Source organism: Heptranchias perlo, chromosome 3 (genome assembly GCF_035084215.1).
Source record: "Heptranchias perlo isolate sHepPer1 chromosome 3, sHepPer1.hap1, whole genome shotgun sequence".
Taxonomy (NCBI): domain Eukaryota; kingdom Metazoa; phylum Chordata; class Chondrichthyes; order Hexanchiformes; family Hexanchidae; genus Heptranchias; species Heptranchias perlo.
In genome coordinates this window covers 99,093,212-99,111,539 of record NC_090327.1, presented here as the reverse complement: position 1 = coordinate 99,111,539, position 18,328 = coordinate 99,093,212, and the positions used below count along the sequence as shown (strand labels likewise).

At 40.8% G+C, this 18,328-nt stretch overlaps 1 protein-coding gene across 2 annotated transcripts in view; it reads right to left on the bottom strand.

The window, feature by feature from the left end:
• The window catches only part of fbxl2 (F-box and leucine-rich repeat protein 2), a 180,942-nt gene extending 163,387 nt beyond the window's left edge, over positions 1–17,555 (bottom strand). For both annotated transcript variants that reach the window (XM_067981069.1, XM_067981076.1), the window contains exons 1-2: positions 17,355–17,555; positions 7,547–7,608 (exon numbers count right to left, since the gene is read on the bottom strand). In XM_067981069.1, the coding sequence (XP_067837170.1) occupies positions 7,547–7,608; positions 17,355–17,447 (155 nt within the window). In that variant the 5' untranslated portion in view covers positions 17,448–17,555. The remainder of the gene's footprint in view (positions 1–7,546; positions 7,609–17,354) is intronic.
• Positions 17,556–18,328: the final 773 nt, after the last annotated feature.

The following is an 18,328-nucleotide window of genomic DNA, read 5'->3' as shown; positions in this document are numbered from 1 at the left end:
GCTCTAAGGTACGCCACCATGCTGTACAATCTAGTTTATTTGGTATTTTAGAAAGCTTCTAGCATGGTTCCAAATGAAAGACTTCTAACTGAATTAAAATCCACATCAATCCAAGGTACAACATGGACCTAGATAGCTGGTTAGACAAAAAGCAGGAAACAGAGTACTCATGTGAGGAGCAGATGGAAGGGGTTGGCTAGAGTTTTGCAATGATCAGTACTTTGTAACTCTTAATCTACATAAAATGACCTGGACAGCTAAACTAACTGCAAACTTGCCAGTTTGCTAATAGCACCAAAAACAGAACAGCAGAGACAGGGGATGAAGCTGAAGATTTGCAAAATGATTTAGTATTTTTGTGCAATAAGGCAGACAATTGGTAAATTAAATTTAACACTGATAATGTAAAGAAATGCACATAGGTCCAAAAATATGGATCACAAAATTAATAGAATACAATTAGCACCAGGAGATTTAGGCTACTGTTAGATGCAGATTACAATTAAAAACCAACAGGATTATTATACTACCTCACTGGCCTGTGCAAGTTTCCTCGCAGTTTCAGGAAAGATCATGACCAAACTGGTAAAGTTGCTTATATGCGAATCTCAAGCTTCTGCAACATCCATTGTTAAATGAACAGAGTCAGTAGCAAGGAAACTAGCTCATATTAATGCACAATGGAAGAATTTCTGCAATATAAATGGGGTGTTCAACTATCATCTACAGTACTTTTGAAATTTTTTTTTTGCTTGTGAACTCTTAAAAATAAGCTAGGTAACACTAATGGCCACACCAATCCTGACAGTACTAAATGTTGTTCTGACTATGAAAAGTATAACAGGCTTGCAGTTATTTGATTAAGGCTCACAAATACCATCCCTCTGAGCCTCTCCTTCAGTACTGCTTTGAACATGGAGTACTGAAAACATTGAGAAAATAGACTTATTTAACACACGCAAAAGACAAGGCTGAAGCGTTTGCAACCATCTTCAGCCAGAAATGCCGAGTGGATGATCCATCTCGGCCTCCTCCCGATATCCCCACCATCACAGAAGCCAGTCTTCAGCCAATTCGATTCACTCCATGTGCTATCAAGAAACAGCTGAGTGCATTGGATACAGCAAAGGCTATGGGCCCCGACAACATCCCGGCTGTAGTGCTGAAGACTTGTGCTCCAGAACTAGCTGCGCCTCTAGCCAAACTGTTCCAGTACAGCTACAACACTGGCATCTACCCGACAATGTGGAAAATTGCCCAGGTATGTCCTGTCCACAAAAAGCAGGACTAATCCAATCCGGCCAATTACCGCACCATCAGTCTACTCTCAATCATCAGCAAAGTGACAGAAGGTGTCATCGACAGTGCTATCAAGCGGTACTTACTCACCAATAACCTGCTCACCGATGCTCAGTTTGGGTTCCGCCAGGACTACTCCGCTCTCGACCTCATTTCAGCCTTGGTCCAAACATGGACAAAAGAGCTGAATTCCAGGTGAGGTGAGAGTGACTGCCCTTGACATCAAGGCAGCATTTGACCAAGTGTGGCACCAAGGAGCCCTAGTAAAACTGAAGTCAATGGGAATCAGGGGAAAAACTCTCCAGTGGCTGGAGTCATACCTGGCAAAAAGGAACATGGTAGTGGTTGTTGGAGGCCAACCATCTCCGCCCCAGCACACTGCTGCAGGGGTTCCTCAGGGCAGTGTCCTAGGCCCAACCATCTTCAGCTGCTTCATCAATGACCTTCCCCCCCATCATAAGATCAGAAATGGGGATGTTCGCTGATGATTGCACAGTGTTCAGTTCCATTCGCAACCCCTCAGATAATGAAGCAGTCTGTGCCGGCATGCAGCAAGACCTGGATGACATCCAGGCTTGGGCTCATAAGTGGCAAGTAACGTTAGCGCCAGACAATGACCATCTCCAACAAGACAGAGTCTAACCACCTCCCCTTGACATTCAACGGCATTACCATCGCCGAATTCCCCACCATCAACATCTTGGGGGTCACCACTGACCAGAAACGTAAGTGGACCAGCCATATAAATACAGTGGCTATAAAAGAGCAGTGCAGAGGCTGGGTATTCTGCAGCAAGTGATTCACCTCCTGACTCTCCAAAGCCTTTCCACCATCTACAATGCACAAGTCAGTAGTGTGATGGAATGCTCTCCACTTGCCTGGAGGAGTGCAGCTCCAACAACACTCAAGAAGTTTGACACCATCCAGGACAAAGCAGCCCGCTTGATTGGCACACCATCCACCACCCTAAACATTCACTCCCTTCACCACTGGTGCACCATGTCTACAGTGTGTACCATCTACAGGATGCACTACAGCAACTCACCAAGGCTTCTTCGACAGCACCTCCCAAACCCGCGACCTCTATCACCTAGGACAAGGGTAGCAAGCACATGGGAACAATACCACCTGCACGTTCCCCTCCAAGTCACACACCATGCCAACTTGGAAATATATCGCCGTTCCTCATCGTCACTGGGTCAAAATCCTGGAACGCCCTTCCTAACAGCACTGTGGGAGAACCTTCACCACATGGACTGCAGCGGTTCAAGGCAGCGGCTCACCACCATCTTCTCAAGGGCAATTAGGGATGGGCAATAAATGCTGATCTCGCCTGCGACGCCCTCATCCCATGAACGAATAAAAAAAATGACAAAACCTTATTGCCCGAGTGAGATACACTGACATGACAGACGCAATATTTTTCAATCAGGTTCCCTCTAAAACTCTATATCACTGTATAAGCATGCCATATACAGATTGGTCACAATTCCAAAGTTTTTTTTAAACTTTTTATTTTTGGAATTTTTAATTAATTAGCAATAACTGCTTCGAGGGAAGAAAACAAGGCAAAAAAGCCAGGGTGTGGGGGGGGGTTGGGGCATCATACACAATTCCGATGAATCACCTGTGCTGGGGACAGCACAGCCTGAAGGACAGGATAGTCTGTGTTGTGAAGGGAGTCATCTTAGAATAATGGTGAGATTTGAAAAACACGGGAGTATACACGCCCATGATAGATGGCATCCCTACAAAAATCAAATGGTAAAATTCTTACATGTGACTGAATCTAAACATTATTAAAGCAGCTTCATCTATTTTGTCAAAACAATCTGGGCAAAATGAGCTGATCTTTGGTTGTCAATAGGCAGTGGGCTTATCAGGGAAATTTACAACAATGTATAAGTGATCGGGGATGTGACAGAGCAGACACCAAATAGCTGCAAGAAACTTATGGTCTTCTGTATAATAAAATCAGTTTGATTTTAATATCAAATGAGCATCCTTTAATTTGTAAGTGAAAGGCAGCATATGGCAGAGCTGTATTTTTACTGCCCAGAAAAGTAGAATTACAAACACCTACAGAATTAAAAAGATCACAAAGCCGGAGCCACAATTATATATAACGGAACTCTAAGAACACCCTATTTGTCAATTACAATGGAATTTGACCTCATCTGGCTTCTTCAAATCTATTGCCCATTGTCTAAACTTGTCAAGATTGATAAATGCTGACTCATCTCAATATACTGCCCAATTCTGAAGTGTTCCAACATCAAGGACTCACAAATCACAGGGCCAGTATCAATTAATTCAGTGGTAAAAGCAGCTACACATACCATTTGAAGCTTCAAATATCTTTCGATTTCACAAATACCCATCACAGGCACACAGGAATAAGCTTTTTGACTACCAATCCTGTGGACTACTCTGGAGCTTAGTTTTAACATTATGGCAGTAGATCTGCTACCTGCTCCCAAGCCCAAACTGAATCAGAAACTAGAAGATATGCAATAGTGACTTTAGTGGGAAGTCTCAGTGTTTCCCCTTTTGTGAGTGAGGGGCTTGAGCACACAAGAATTTCCAACAATACATGGCATAGTGGAGAGCAGAATTCAGCTGAAAAAAAAACTGGAATACGTAGCCCAAGGATTTCTGATGCAGTTAACATGTACCTACAGCCACCTCGTCACCCCCTATCACCCCGCCTCCCTCCAATGGTCAGGTATATTACTGAGCACATTGCATTTTGCAAGAAACAAGTATAAAAGTATAAGACATCCACCACAAATTCTTCATCTTGTGATGTGTAGAAGAATCTTCTGACCTCCAAGCAGTAAAATCATCAGAAAAAGAGTAGTGTGGTGTATTTTTTTTTTTAAAAGCTAGAAGTGTATTTAAATTATGGATTTTACAGGCTACTGCCCTCAATATATTGGTTGCATTAACTTCTGAGCTTATATTTTCAAAAGTAACCAAGATTTATGGTGGAAGGAATAAAGAATTTTATTTAGTTGCTGCAACAAAATGGCTAATGTCAATACAATAGCTTGTTTGTTCCCCTTCCCCTCTGTCTCAGCCAAGATACCCTGGATGTGGACGCTGCGAGGCTTCAAACTGTCAGTAATTTTGTTTACCTCTTGTTGTACTTTTTCCATGTTTGTGAATATTCAGGAATTAGCTTGTACTACTTAACTTATGATAACTGCAGTCGATGGGAGGTTTTATCCAAAGCAACTAATAGTTGTGAACATCTTAGTTTTTGTCATCTTTCTGGTCAAAGAACACTTACATAGGTCTCGCTCTTCATCCCCACCCCGACCCCTCAACCCTCTCCAGGAGGCACCAGCCCCAGACAAAAATATAAACACTATGAGTGCTGGCGAATAAGGCATTTCTTTTTCTGACTACAGAAGTCTGTGCACCCAGCCAACTTGCACAGGCCAGCAATGCAGTTTTCCCCAATTCTGGCTCACAAGGACCTCGGCCTGCCATTGAGGAAGTCCACTTGCCAGAAATTAAGTTGCAAACTAAAACTTTCAAGCAACTACTCATGCACCATTGTTCTGGAATCCGCCCTGCAATGTAAGTGGATCTGATTCCACAGCATCAAGATATTGCACAACTGCTTCTGCTGGGCATTTTTCCCCACCACTAAGAATTTTGGGGAGGTTTTCAACTGCAGATTTAGCTCCTGATAAAAGCCTGACCCATGTCACATGTTTCATTACATAGATTGCCACAAAGGTAGGCAATATGCAGAAAAATAAAATACACATGAACATTCTCACCCATAGATCCAAATAAGGAAAAACAAGTTATTTATGCTACGTGGATTCTAAAATCCTACTCCGCATTCTAAAACGAAAGAAACATTCACAATAATTAAGGGAGAGAACAGTAAGTAATCTAATTAAATCAATTTAAATGAAAATTAAATCCCAGTGGTAATCAGAATTTTAAATTTTCCTAATTTTAACCAAAGTTTGAGCAAAATTTTGACACAAGTACTATGGTATTCTAGCACTGTAACCTTCCTCAAAGGATTGTGGACTCCAACTGCCAAGATGGTGGTAGTGTAGAACTGTGGATTCATCTCAAATGCAATTTGCCTCTGTTATTGAACACAGGGACATTTTTAGATCCAATGTTTGGGCATAGTAGAGAAGTTACGGGTATTACCCAACAGACTGCAAAATCGGAGAATACTGTACACATCAGATGCAATGGGAAAAAATGTTAGACAGCAGCAACTTATGATACTGCTCAGTTATAAATTTAACAAAAATAATTCTGTAAAATCCATGAACTTGTTATTGTAATAACGCAACTAATAAAATTACCTAGCTCGACAGATTTGCTGCTGAAGGACGCAATAGACCTACATTACCACTGCCAATGTTGTCTTGCACCATTTACACATCTCCCATTAACCTATTAGTTTCATGTAAAAACTTGATTCACTATGCAAGCTACAACATACCTACATTATGTTTAACGCAACATCCTAAAAAAGGACAGGTTAACCCTTTCAATGGCACAAACCTACACTTTGGTTGGAATTGCATTCTAGTAAGCAGTTATACTTCTTTGAGCTAAGAAAATGCAATATTTAATTGCGAATTCTTTTACAGAACTGAATGGGTCCCAATAACTCAATGGGTAAATACACCACAATGTGGAGATGCCGGTGATGGACTGGGGTGTACAAATGTAAGGAATCTTACAACACCAGGTTATAGTCCAAGTTTTATTTGAAAATCACAAGCTTTCGGAGGCTTTCTCCTTCGTCAGGTGAGTGTCGGATTCCTTGAAAATTACTGCATATATAGTCAGAGAATATATTCCTTGAAAATTACCGCATATATCTGACTATATATGTGATAATTTTCAAGGAATCCGACACTCACCTGACGAAGGAGAAAGCCTCCAAAAGCTTGTGATTTTCAAATAAAACTGTTGGACTATAACCTGGTGTTTTAAGATTCCTTACATAAACACACCACAAGCTGTGGTACTGATCCATACCAAAAGTAAAGTCACACAGACTTCTTCCCTAATCTGTACTGAGCTAGCTGATGTCAGCAGGGGTAACATCAGGAGCACGACATTCAACCTCAATATCCCAGCCTGAAAACATGATCACACAATGAAGAGCAGCACTTCCTGTTACGTGCCTGACCACAGCGAAATTTCCAGTCACCTGTGCCAGCATCAGCATAGCTGGGGTACCTGCTTTGACCCGGGGGGGGGGGGGGTTGGAACAGAGAGGAGATGGGAAGATGGGATGGTGAAAATGGCAACAATGGACAGCCAGTAGGTCTCAAACGAAATAGCAAAAACAAAAAAAAAAGTCCTTCCAGGAAAGCCAGTTTCCTTACTCCACTTTCACGTTCCAGAAAGTACTGTATGCCTGCTTCATCTGGGCGCACAGTACATTGGGGGCACCATTCGTGGAACTGGCAGGATTTCCAATATCATTCCATCAGTCCTGCCTCCATTTGTAACATCAATGACAAAGGAGGCAGATGCAGGAACCACCCACTCCCACCATGTCACCCTAACTCTTCTCTAAAGAGGCAGAGACCCAATTTAAATGGTTCCCCAAAATCCACCCATCGGTTTTGACATCAGATTTATATGTTTTATGGGGCGGGGGGAGAAGAGGAGGCAGTAACACCAGCCAAGGTTACTGCTCCTGATGCTACCCAATGACTCTTGCAAGAACATGTACATTTCTGGACCCTGGTTGAGAACATTATTAGGCTTGGATGATGTGCCTAGCTAAATATCCTGCCAATGCTCACTGTCCGGGTTGAAACATGAAAAACTTGACCTAGATACTGAAGTGCTGCAGTCTTAAATGGAAACATAACCATGGCATGTGTTGCTGCCTTAAGGAGAATATCAGGAAAATTAAAAATAAACAGCATTTCAAAGCCAAGAAAAATTCAAATGTAACTTCACAAGAACCATAATTTAACACCATTTTATGAGCTTCCATGTAACTAGAGTGAAGAGATATATCCCATGTTCATTCAAGACCAAAAACACTTTCCAAATTAAATGGCAAATACTTACAGCTTGTATTTTAAACATCAAATCATAAATATATAAACTCTCACAAAAATAAACTATGTGCAATACATATGGAGCAGAATAAAGGCACAGATGCATTTTTTTGTTTGTGCATCTAATAGTGCATATAAATAGAAGGCAATTTCTTAAAAAGAATGCACATTCTTACCTCAACAGAAGTTCTTTGGGTAGCTTTTTATTTATGAGCGATTCATCATTGCTTGAGAAAACCTAAGCCAATTAAAAAACACAATGATCAGAAAACTAATATTTAACATGAAAAACTTTCAAATCAGCTTTAAACAGTTAACCCGACAGTTTACAATGCAATTTTTATTTTAAAAATACACCTGTGATAAACACTGAAGAAATGCCATTATAATTCAGGCTCTGTTCCCCACTTTATTTGTACGCACATCAAATGGAAATTTCCATAAGTGTGCCCATTTGACCAATGACCTGAAATTTACAACCCTTTGGGTAATGAATGGGATTGGGATTAACAATGGCCATTTTTTTTTTAAAACAAAGATACTTAGCACCAGACCTTGCAATGGTTACCCAAAAAGCACTTTTAACCTCTCCTTTGGGCAGAAAAACACTACACCATTAGACCACCATTCAGGTTAAAACTACAAGTCAAATTTATTTACACAAATGCAAAAGAATACAAATACCAACAATATGAATATTAACAAAAAACAACAAAGATTGAATCAGTCCACAAGAATTTAAAATATTTTTTCAGAACCTAATTCTTAGACAATTCAAAAAACTGCAAGAGTTCTTGGTATGATGTTTTCTCAGATGAGGCGAATATTCCCACTTTGTGCACTGAGTTCATTTTTGTCAAAGGCAATTTCTGAAACCAAACTTAAAATATGGGAAACAGCTTGGCAGTATATATTCCCCGCCAAAAGGCCTCTTTCTAGAGAGCGTCACAGTCCAGATCAGACACAATGCTGGAGGATGCTCAAATCCCATGGTAACGAGCAACTGAGAACTATCGCTTGCTTTACTCAGGTATTGTTAAAGCTTTACACAATGTACAACCAGACTACTCTTTAAAGAAAAGTTTATTTTGATGGCTCAGCTATTTCAGATAATGAGTATGTCTGTAAGCTCACATTCTTTTTGTACTCTAGATATAACCACTAGCTTATGTCTATTTTAAATTCATAACATATTGGTCTAACATTTCATGGGAGAAAAATAATAGATACTTCATGATATGAAACAGGACAGTGCTCTACTTCTGTCACAGCTTCTATGAGCCTATAGGAAAAAAAATGCAAGTTTTCAAAAAAAAGTTCTATGAAATATTGTATAGGTCAGAGTGGCTACATTTCACTTAATGACATACAATTTCTTTGCAGAACTAAGTACCACCTTAATCTGAAAGGGGGAAAAAAAGCAAAATTCTGCAGATGCTGGATATCTGAAATAAAAACAGAAACTGCATCAGGTCAGGCTGCATCTGTGGAGAGAGGAAGGTCATCGACCTGAAACATTTACAGTGGCTACCTCACCCACTGAGTGTTTCCAGGATTTTCTGTTTTTAAAGTGCAAGATACCAATCAAGAAAAACTCGAGACGCAAACAAAATACAAAGATTGACCTATTATTTGTATTCCTAAGAGTTTATAATTTAGTTCGCTTGGAAAGGAATGCAATGCCTCTGGATACTAAATGGATAAGGATCAATGAAGTGCAGAGGCTGTCACTATTTTACTTCTGAATACACAGATTACATGATTTGAACAAAATTCGTTTCTCTCACTTAGGCATTACATTCCTCATCAATTAATCATCAAATACAACACAAATCAAATTCCAAAAAGGAAGCCAATACAACATGTAGCACAATCAGGATTAAAAAAAACACTTCTAACTAACATGCTGGAATATCACCACTGTCATTCATGACGCATTTGGGACCATTGACTATAGCCATTAGCCAGATCCACATGGCAGACTTCCTATTAGGGACCACAAGCCCATAATCTAGAACCAAACCATTTATACCACAAGGTCCCAAGTTCAATTCTCAGGCTGGACTGAATTAGCTGATTTCAACCAGGGTAGCAGCTAGGGGCAGTAAAACTGGCCTCGATGCTCTCTACTAAAATAAGGGCAAAATAAGCAAAAAAAAAGTAACAGTTCCCACTAGTTGCAAGACAATGATTGCTCTAGAAAGTGCACGTGGGGATGTTAGGTGAAAACACAATCCTGCTCAGGTGCTATACCCTCCAGTGATATAGCCTGCCAAAAATCTGCAGTTGGTCTCATATACAAAGAACAGCCACTTGGAAGAGTTGCCAGAGCACTAATAGTAATCATGACACAGGTCTCAGCAAAAGAAAAGTGCTTTTGAGGGGGTGGAGGGAAAAAAAAAGGAAGAAAACCTCTGGCTGGCTCTCCTGCTTCCTTACACATCCTCTTGAAATTCACCTATGATGTCCTCAGCAGTTTCAGAGAACATGTTGATCAAGTCTGATTTATCTTAATTTACTTTAATACATTTTGATTTGGGTCATCAATGGACATTACTCCTTCACAAAAGAGTCAGTGGAATTGATTATCTGAGGATTACAATATTCCTACAAAAAAATATTATGGTGCTTAATCGCAGGAAATTAATCATAATCCAACTCAAGGCTTGCAGAGATGGATGGGGCTTGTTCTTCACTATCTGGTCAGACAAATTCAGTCAAAAGGATCATCATTGGTCCCTTCATAGCCTCACCCCTCCTTATCTCTAATTTCTTCCAGCCCTTTTGGGCAGCTCCCCCCCTCCTTAGCCTACAAACGGCAACCATGCTTTCAACCACTGAGGCCTCATGCGCTGGAATTCTCTCCTTAAACCCTCCTGCCTCCCTCTCCTCTTTTAATACATTCTTTAATCCCCACCTCTATGACCACACTTTTGTTCACCCTTCCTAATAACACCTCCTTTGGCTCACCATCTTTTTTTTTGACGCTCCTTTGTCTACATTAAAAGGCACTATATAAATGCAAGTTGATGTCAGTCACGTACCTTTTAAAAGACACTCCATATTTTTGCGGTTTAGTAGCACTAACCCCAATCTATACAGTGCCACTTTCAAATTAAGGCCAACCATGCACTGAACTAAACAAAACCACTGTCTTGTGTTAGAGCAAGAAAGAATCCCAAGATGCGTACCCCACAGGACTGTCTTGTATTATATTCACTTGTCACTAAAGCAGTTGGAGTGGGCCTCTTCAAGGGGGATGTGTAAATAAAACACGATGCCAACGGTGCTTTTAAAAGAACATCTTTCGAGATGCAAGTACTATAAATATTTACTCTCTAAATACATTCTCAAGCATCTATTTCTTTTTTTTTAAAACTTATTTACAGGGTACTCTTTGGAGCTCCACAGATTGTTCATTTCCCAGTAAAATTATTCCAACATTGGCATCAAACTAAATCAATCTTTTGAACCCCCTTTTATTCTTTGCCAAGTGTTTGCTTCTTTAAGCTAAATTTCAGCTAAGACTTTAAGGCCTGCTATTAATCTCAAAATCTGAGAACTGATATCGATGATGAGGAGTACCTACATTCAAAGGAGACTCCTTGGCAAATATCAATGGAGAAAATGGGAACCAGAAGTCTGTTCTCCTGAGCAAATGAAGATACAGGATTCCATCTGCCAAAGTGCTAATTAAGTTTTTTGCTAAGGAGAAGACAGGTAACTGATTTGATCTGGAAAGGGAACTATAGGGTGTTGCAGAGTCAAGTTGTAACACTGGTCACATTATTACCAGCATGGTGGCCGAATAGCTGTGCAACTTTAAGGTAAATAAATCTCAACGCATCCGAGGATTCTTAAGGAAATAAGAAGATATTGCAGGAACTCTGTCACAAATCTTCCAGAAAGCACTGAATACTGGAGAGGTGCCTGGGGACTGTAGAAAGACTATTTTTTAAAAAAGGTAGCAAAAGTGACCCAGGAAACTACAGGTCAATGAGTTTGACATTCATCATGGGTAAAGTAATGGAAATCCTTAAGATCATGGAGCATCTGGATAGAAATAAGGTCAAAAGAGAGTCAATATGGGTTCATGAAGGGGAGGTCTTGTCAATGTAACTTACTGGTTTTCTTTGAGAGTATGACAAAGGAACTTGATAGGGGTAAGGCAGTGGGTGTGGTACACTTGGATTTCAGTAAGGCCTTTGTTACAGTTCCTCTGAAAGGGATGGTACTAAAAATAAAGATAGCAGGAATCAGTGGAAATATTTTACAATGGATACATAATTGGTTGACCAACAGAACCCAGGTGATGGTACAGGGGAATGTTACCAGAGGGTTCCCCCAGGGGTCTGTTTTGGGACCTCGTTTGTTTAATATCTTCATAAATGATAGAGTTAGGAGTCACAAGAGCTATGGCTATATTTACAGATGATACAAAGCTAATGAACTTGGTAGACTGCAAAGCTTAATAGGATAAACTAAAGAATGATTTGGATATACTTGGGAATTGGATAGACAGGAGGCAGATAAAATTCAATGTAGAGAAATGCAAAGTGCTTCATATGGGGACAAAAAAAAACCAGGAAGGAACTATTACTTAAACGGAAAGAAAATAAGATACATAGAAATTAAAGAACTCTGGGGGGTCCTAACTGACAATAAATTGAAGCTATTGCAACAATGCCTAGTAGCAATGAAGAAAGCAAATCAGGTGTTGGGATATATTAAGAGGTCAATATTGAGCCGAAATAGTGAGGTAATCCTGCCACTTCATATATCATTGGTGCGACGGCACTTAGAATATTGTGTACAATTTTGGTTGCCCTAGTACAGAAAGGATATTGTAGCTATTGAAACGAAGAAAGCAACCAGAATGATTGAGGGGTTGGAGTGATTGGATTATGACAAGCGATTATGTAAATTGGGCATGTTCTCACTGGAAAAGAGGTTGAGAGGCGATGATTGCTGTTTTTAGGATTCCAAAGGGACTAGATAATGTAGTCCACGACAAGCTGTTTCACCTTGTCCCAAATAGTAGAACCAGAGGACATGGCCTGGGGTCGAAGGGGGGTAAATTCAAAACTAATCTACTGAACCATTATTTCAATGAGTGCTAAATCAATGGTACAAGATCCCTAGGGAGATTGTGGTAGCAGATAGTACTGATTCATTCAATTGAAAATTAGATAGGTTTCTTTCAGAAAATAATATTTTGGGATATACTATGCGAGTAATTTGAGAGATGACATCGTAAATTTAGCTTATGGGGAACAGGTGACTTGGGGTTATGGTTCCCAAAGCTTTCCACCACTGGGAGTAGTTAAGGACAGTCAGCATGGATTTGTTAAGGGAAGGTCATGTCTGACCAACTTGATTGAATTTTTGAGGCGGTAACTAGGAGGGTAGATGGGGTAGTGCATTTGATGTAGTCTACATGGATTTTAGCAAGGCTTTTGACAAGGTCCCATATGGCAGACTGGTCAAAAAAATACAAGCCCATGGGATCCAAGGGAAAGTGGCAAGTTGGCAGGAAGCAAAGGGCAATGGTCGACGGGTGTTTGTGTGACTGGAAGGATGTTTCCAGTGGGGTTCCGCAGGGCTCGGTAATAGGTCCCTTGCTTTTTGTGGTATATATTAATGATTTGGACTTAAACGTAGGGGGCATGATTAAGTCGTCTGCAGATGATACAAAAATTGGCGTGTGATTGATAGTGACGAGGAAAGCTGTAGACTGCAGGAAGATAACAATGGACTGGTCAGGTGGGCAGAAAAGTGGCAAATGGAATTCAATCCGGAGAAAAGTGAGGTAATGCATTTGGGGAGGGCAAACAAGGCAAGGGAATACACAATGAATGGGAGGATACTGAGCGGTGTAGAGGAAGTGAGGGGCCTTGGAGTGCATGTCCACAGATCCCTGAAGGTAGCAGGAAAAGTAGATAAGGTGGTTAAGAAGGCATATGGAATACTTTTCTTTATTAGCTGAGGCATGGAATATAAGAGCAGGGAGGTTATGCTGGAACTATATAAAACACTGGTTAGGCCACAGCTTGAATAATGTGTACAGTTCTGGTCACATTACAGGAAAGCTGTGATTGCACTAGAGAGGGTACAGAGGAGAGTTACAAGGATGTTGCCAGGACTGGAGAATTTTAGCTATAAGGAAAGATTGGATAGGCTGGGGTTGTTTTCCTTGGAACACAGGAGGCTGAGGGGTGATTTAATTGAGGTGTACAAAATTATGAGGGGCTTTAATGGAGTAGATAGGAAGGATCTATTTCCCTTAGCAGAGGTCAATATCCAGGAGGCATAGATTTGAAGTGATTGGTAGAAGGATTAGAGGGGAGCTGAGGAAAAAGAATTTTCACCCAGAGGGTGGTGGGGGTCCAGAACTCACTACCTGAAAGGGTGGTAGAGGCAGAAACCCTCAACTCATTTAAAAAGTACTTGGATGTGCACTTGAAATGCTGTAACCTACAAGGCTACAGACCAAGTGCTGTAAAGTGGGATTAGGCAGGGTGGCTCATTTTCGGCCGGCGCAGACATGATAGGCTGAATGGCCTCCTTCGGTGCCTTAAATTTTCTATGATTTCCTCACCTCATGTCTGGGTCTGTTGTAGACTAATTGATAAAGATTGATTGCCATGATTAGTCAACAACTCCATCATCGTTGCATCATGTGACTACCAGGCTAGTAGAAAGTGAACTAGATGGAACTTTGTCTTTTTTCGTCTAGCAATTCCTATGTTGCACTGATGTGGAGATGCCGGTGATGGACTGGGGTTGACAATTGTAAACAATTTTACAACACCAAGTTATAGTCCAGCAATTTTATTTTAAATTCACAAGCTTTCGGAGATTTTCTCCTTCCTCAGGCAAATGTTTCAAGATCTCCTTGAAGCCTACGCATTTATACATAGCATTTATACAATGCTTCAAGGAGATCTTGAAACATTTGCCTGAGGAAGGAGAAAATCTCCGAAAGCTTGTGAATTTAAAATAAAATTGCTGGACTATAACTTGGTGTTGTAAAATTGTTTACAATATGTTGCACTGAGAAGCCTAATCTTTAAGGAAATGGAATGAAAAAAAAAGTTATTAGATCATAGTAATCAAGTCACTAAACTTGAATTAATGGGATTCTATTTTTAAACTGTTATTTACAAATAAAATATTACAAGAAAAAAAAACAAATATAATCTAATTTACTACAGCCTAATTAAACACTAACTGAACACAGTATACACAAACCTTATTTTGTGTCACATATCTATCCCCTATACAAGAATAGAGCAGGGATCCACAAAGTGGCATGGCACTACAATTTGAAAAGATCAATGCAACCCTCTGCTGGGAAACGAGATACCACCATCTGCAAGTGGCTATACCGCACAGTCTAAAATACTACAGGGATTTTGACTCTCACCCCTCCCTAATGTCTCAAGGTGAAGGAGGCAGATATCCTGGTGATGCCTAGGAGGGGCATGGTGTTTACATATTATGAGACTACCCAGTCATCCTGCCCTCATGTACAGTTGGCTATCAGAGCTGTACTCCAGTGATAAATACCTTTTTAAAAGCCATATTTCTTGAAAAATTTATGCCTATTCTGCTAGTGGGGCTAGATAATGGAAGTACCTTTTGCAAGATCTGTCCCAAAATTATCGTACCCAAACAGGTTAAAAGCATGCCCTTGATGACTTTGCATGAAGTAAAACTGGTAATTATAAAGGCTTACAAGTTTCCACTGCAAGCATTTGATTTAAGTTATAAAATTCAGAGGTACAAGCACAGACAAGGATAAATCAAGTCATTCTCTTCTGGTATTTGTTTATACTTGGGCTTCTCCAAGGTTTAGAGAATAGTGTGGTATTTTATTGATGGAAGGCATTACAGTTAAAGGATCAAAATATTTTCAACACATCCAAATTTCAATGTAACACATCCAAATTTCAATGTAGCACATCCAAAACCTGCAATATGCTGGCAAAAACTCAAGATCAGAAAGAACAAAGTAAAAAAAAAACAGCAAAAATTAACAAGGGCCAAATCTGGCCCAAAATTTAAAAATATTGATCTCACCAAACAACATGGAATGGTGAAGGAAGCACACAAACCTTCAGGGTAACAATTCTCTTTCCCGATGCATCTGATGGAGATCCCCAGGATGCTTACACTTCTTGGATGCTCAAAGTGAAGAAGTCTGCACTGGAGAACTAAATACACTCTCACTTTTGGGACTCACTATCCATGTCAAGCTTTGCCAGGTCAGGTACAGCACAACCTACTGCTACTCTACCCATAAAAAGTTTACTTTAACTTCAGAGCAATTTTGCACTGTACACACACCTACAAGGAAAAAAGGGCAAGATGTTTCTCTTGCCCCCCCCTCTCCCCTTTTCCTATTTCATGAAGGTTTTTCATGTCAGGGCTGAAAAAGACATTAAGTGTTGGTCTCAAAAGTTCCTAGGTGAACCCCTAACACACAACTTTTAGTTTGAATAATGTTGGCACAGAGATTCACCTCAGAATGGGCTCATCAAAATGTGTCCCTTTTAAACAAGCCTCATTGATTACACACCTGAGCAGCAAGTAGCAAAGCACATTAGAACATAACAGAATGGCTGGAAACAAGTACAATTTCTCTCCACTAAATTCCCAATCTCAGCTGTATTGCTGTGGAAGGTCCCAAGCAGAAGTCAGATGGCTACCCACAAGGGACAGAGGTCAGAAAAAAATACAAGCTTAACTGATTAATGTATCATAAACTCATCCCTCCCTACTGTACTAATAGTGTTTCTCCTCACCACCAGCTCCTTCAGATTTTGTATCCAAGCAAGGGGGAATCATGAGGTCCACTAAAGGAGGCAGGGCATATAATGATCATTAGCACTGGTAAACTGCTCTATGTCTCCAATGCAAAAGTGCACATAAAGTCACCATTAAAAACTCAATTCTCCTTCACTTGGAGAGCTTGCAAAGTGGCTGAGGAAAGGAAAGCAGAGAAAAAACAGAAAGTAAGCGACAAAAAAGAACAAGCTATGAAAGGCAAAAACACTATTGTAGTTTTACAGTACACAAACTATCTTTAATTTTGGGTGAAGGGAGTGGTCAAAATCTTTATTAAATATCATACATGCAAGTTAAAATATATCCAGCTACACTACCCTCTTACTTACTGATCTCCCCTTCACGACATTCAGTCTTTACACCCCTCCCCCCACCTTCATCTCATCCAGAGTCTTGATGGACTTAAAACAAACTGTAGACAACTTCAATTACCGGACGTGGGAAGACGTTTAAAACATTTGCAGAAATCGGTTATGGAAATACATTTGAACCGCCCATTCAAATAAAACAAAGAACATTGGCAATGCCGCATAGCAGTTTTAAGTTTCAGTAGCTGAATGTCAAAAGGCATAGATACATCTTAAATCCTGATGCTCAGGATTTCACCAAACTGCAATTATTCTCCGGTGTCTATGAATTGCTGACATTTACATAAACCCAACTGCACACTCGGTAACCAGATAGGTGCCTGGGATAGCAACGATGCACCAAACACTTGTTTTACAATCAGCTGCTTCCCTTTTTAAAACGACGCTCAGTAATACTGCAGTCTCCCCCCATCCCGACATTAACCAGAAACGTCTCGGTTCACAAACAATGAACCGAACGTCGCCCTCTTGTCTTGAAGCCCCTGGTGACTGGACCCGCCACCTATTCGGGGCTCAGCTCCCTTGACAGCCCAGCCCAGCCCTTCGCACCAGCTGGGCCCCATTCTCCTCCGACCTGGCCGTTGCTTTGAAGCGGGGCTGCAGCATACGATGGGGCAGGGGGGAGGTACACTCCTCCTTACCCCAGCCCACACACGGGCCTCATCATCATCATCATCATCGCCCCGTGCTGTCGATGCAAGGATGCGCGACTCCTCTGCGAACTGTCGGTGAGGCGGTTACCACGGGGAGGAAGAGATGGACTCACCTCAAAGCGGCCCCTGGTAATCCCATTCATGGCTGCCGTTGCGGTTGCTGCTCCCGCTCCGGCCGCCGCCGCTCCCAAATCCCGATCCAACATGGACGGACGTACAAGCCCCAACTGTCGCCTGACGTCACACCGTTAAATACCAATAAAACAAACAACGTTATTAAAGGCCGGTCGCTTCGACTCTCGATACCTTTATCCCGTGAGGAAAATTAAAAACATTTTCCAGGGTGGGGGGGAGGGTTCCCCTTTAAATAGTTTTTAAAGTTTATATGCAGGCGTTGCGTGACGCGTCGTGCACTGCGCGTCTGACGTCATTTACCCGGGAAAACAGCGCATGGAGTTTGTTTGGGTTTCTCTGTCTGGACACATCACTGCTTAACCCAGCAATTACATGCGTTCCTTGACTTCCCCAGGCGGTGTTGAAAATTCAACGAAAAATGAAACGTATGTCTCTCTTCCCGTGTATCTGCTAGTCTTCCTGCTCTAATTTATCCATTTTCTGACTTTCTGTTTGCCTTCCATTCTTTCAGATTTTCTTAGTCAAAGAAAAGTTCTTTCTCTAAGTCACTTTGTTTCTTCTCGCTTCTGTATGCATTTTATACACGTTCGCTCTCAATTTTTCTTCCAGGCACTTTGGACGCTCCTACTTTCTGATTCTTAAAAGACTCAATTCTCAATACATCCAGCCATTGTGGAACAGCAATCAACAAAGTAAATAGAACCAGAACTTTATAACTAAAACAGGTCGGCGGAAGTCATACTTAAAACGACTAAGAGTTCTATATACAAATGCACAGAGTATAAGGAATAAATTAAATGAACTACAGGTTCAAATTCAAATTGGAGGGTATGACATGATAGCTATTACTGAGACATGGCTGCAGGATGGTCAGGATTGGGAACTAAATATACCAGGTTATAAGGTCCACAGGAGAGATAGGGAAAATGGAAGAGGGGGAGGAGTAGACTTA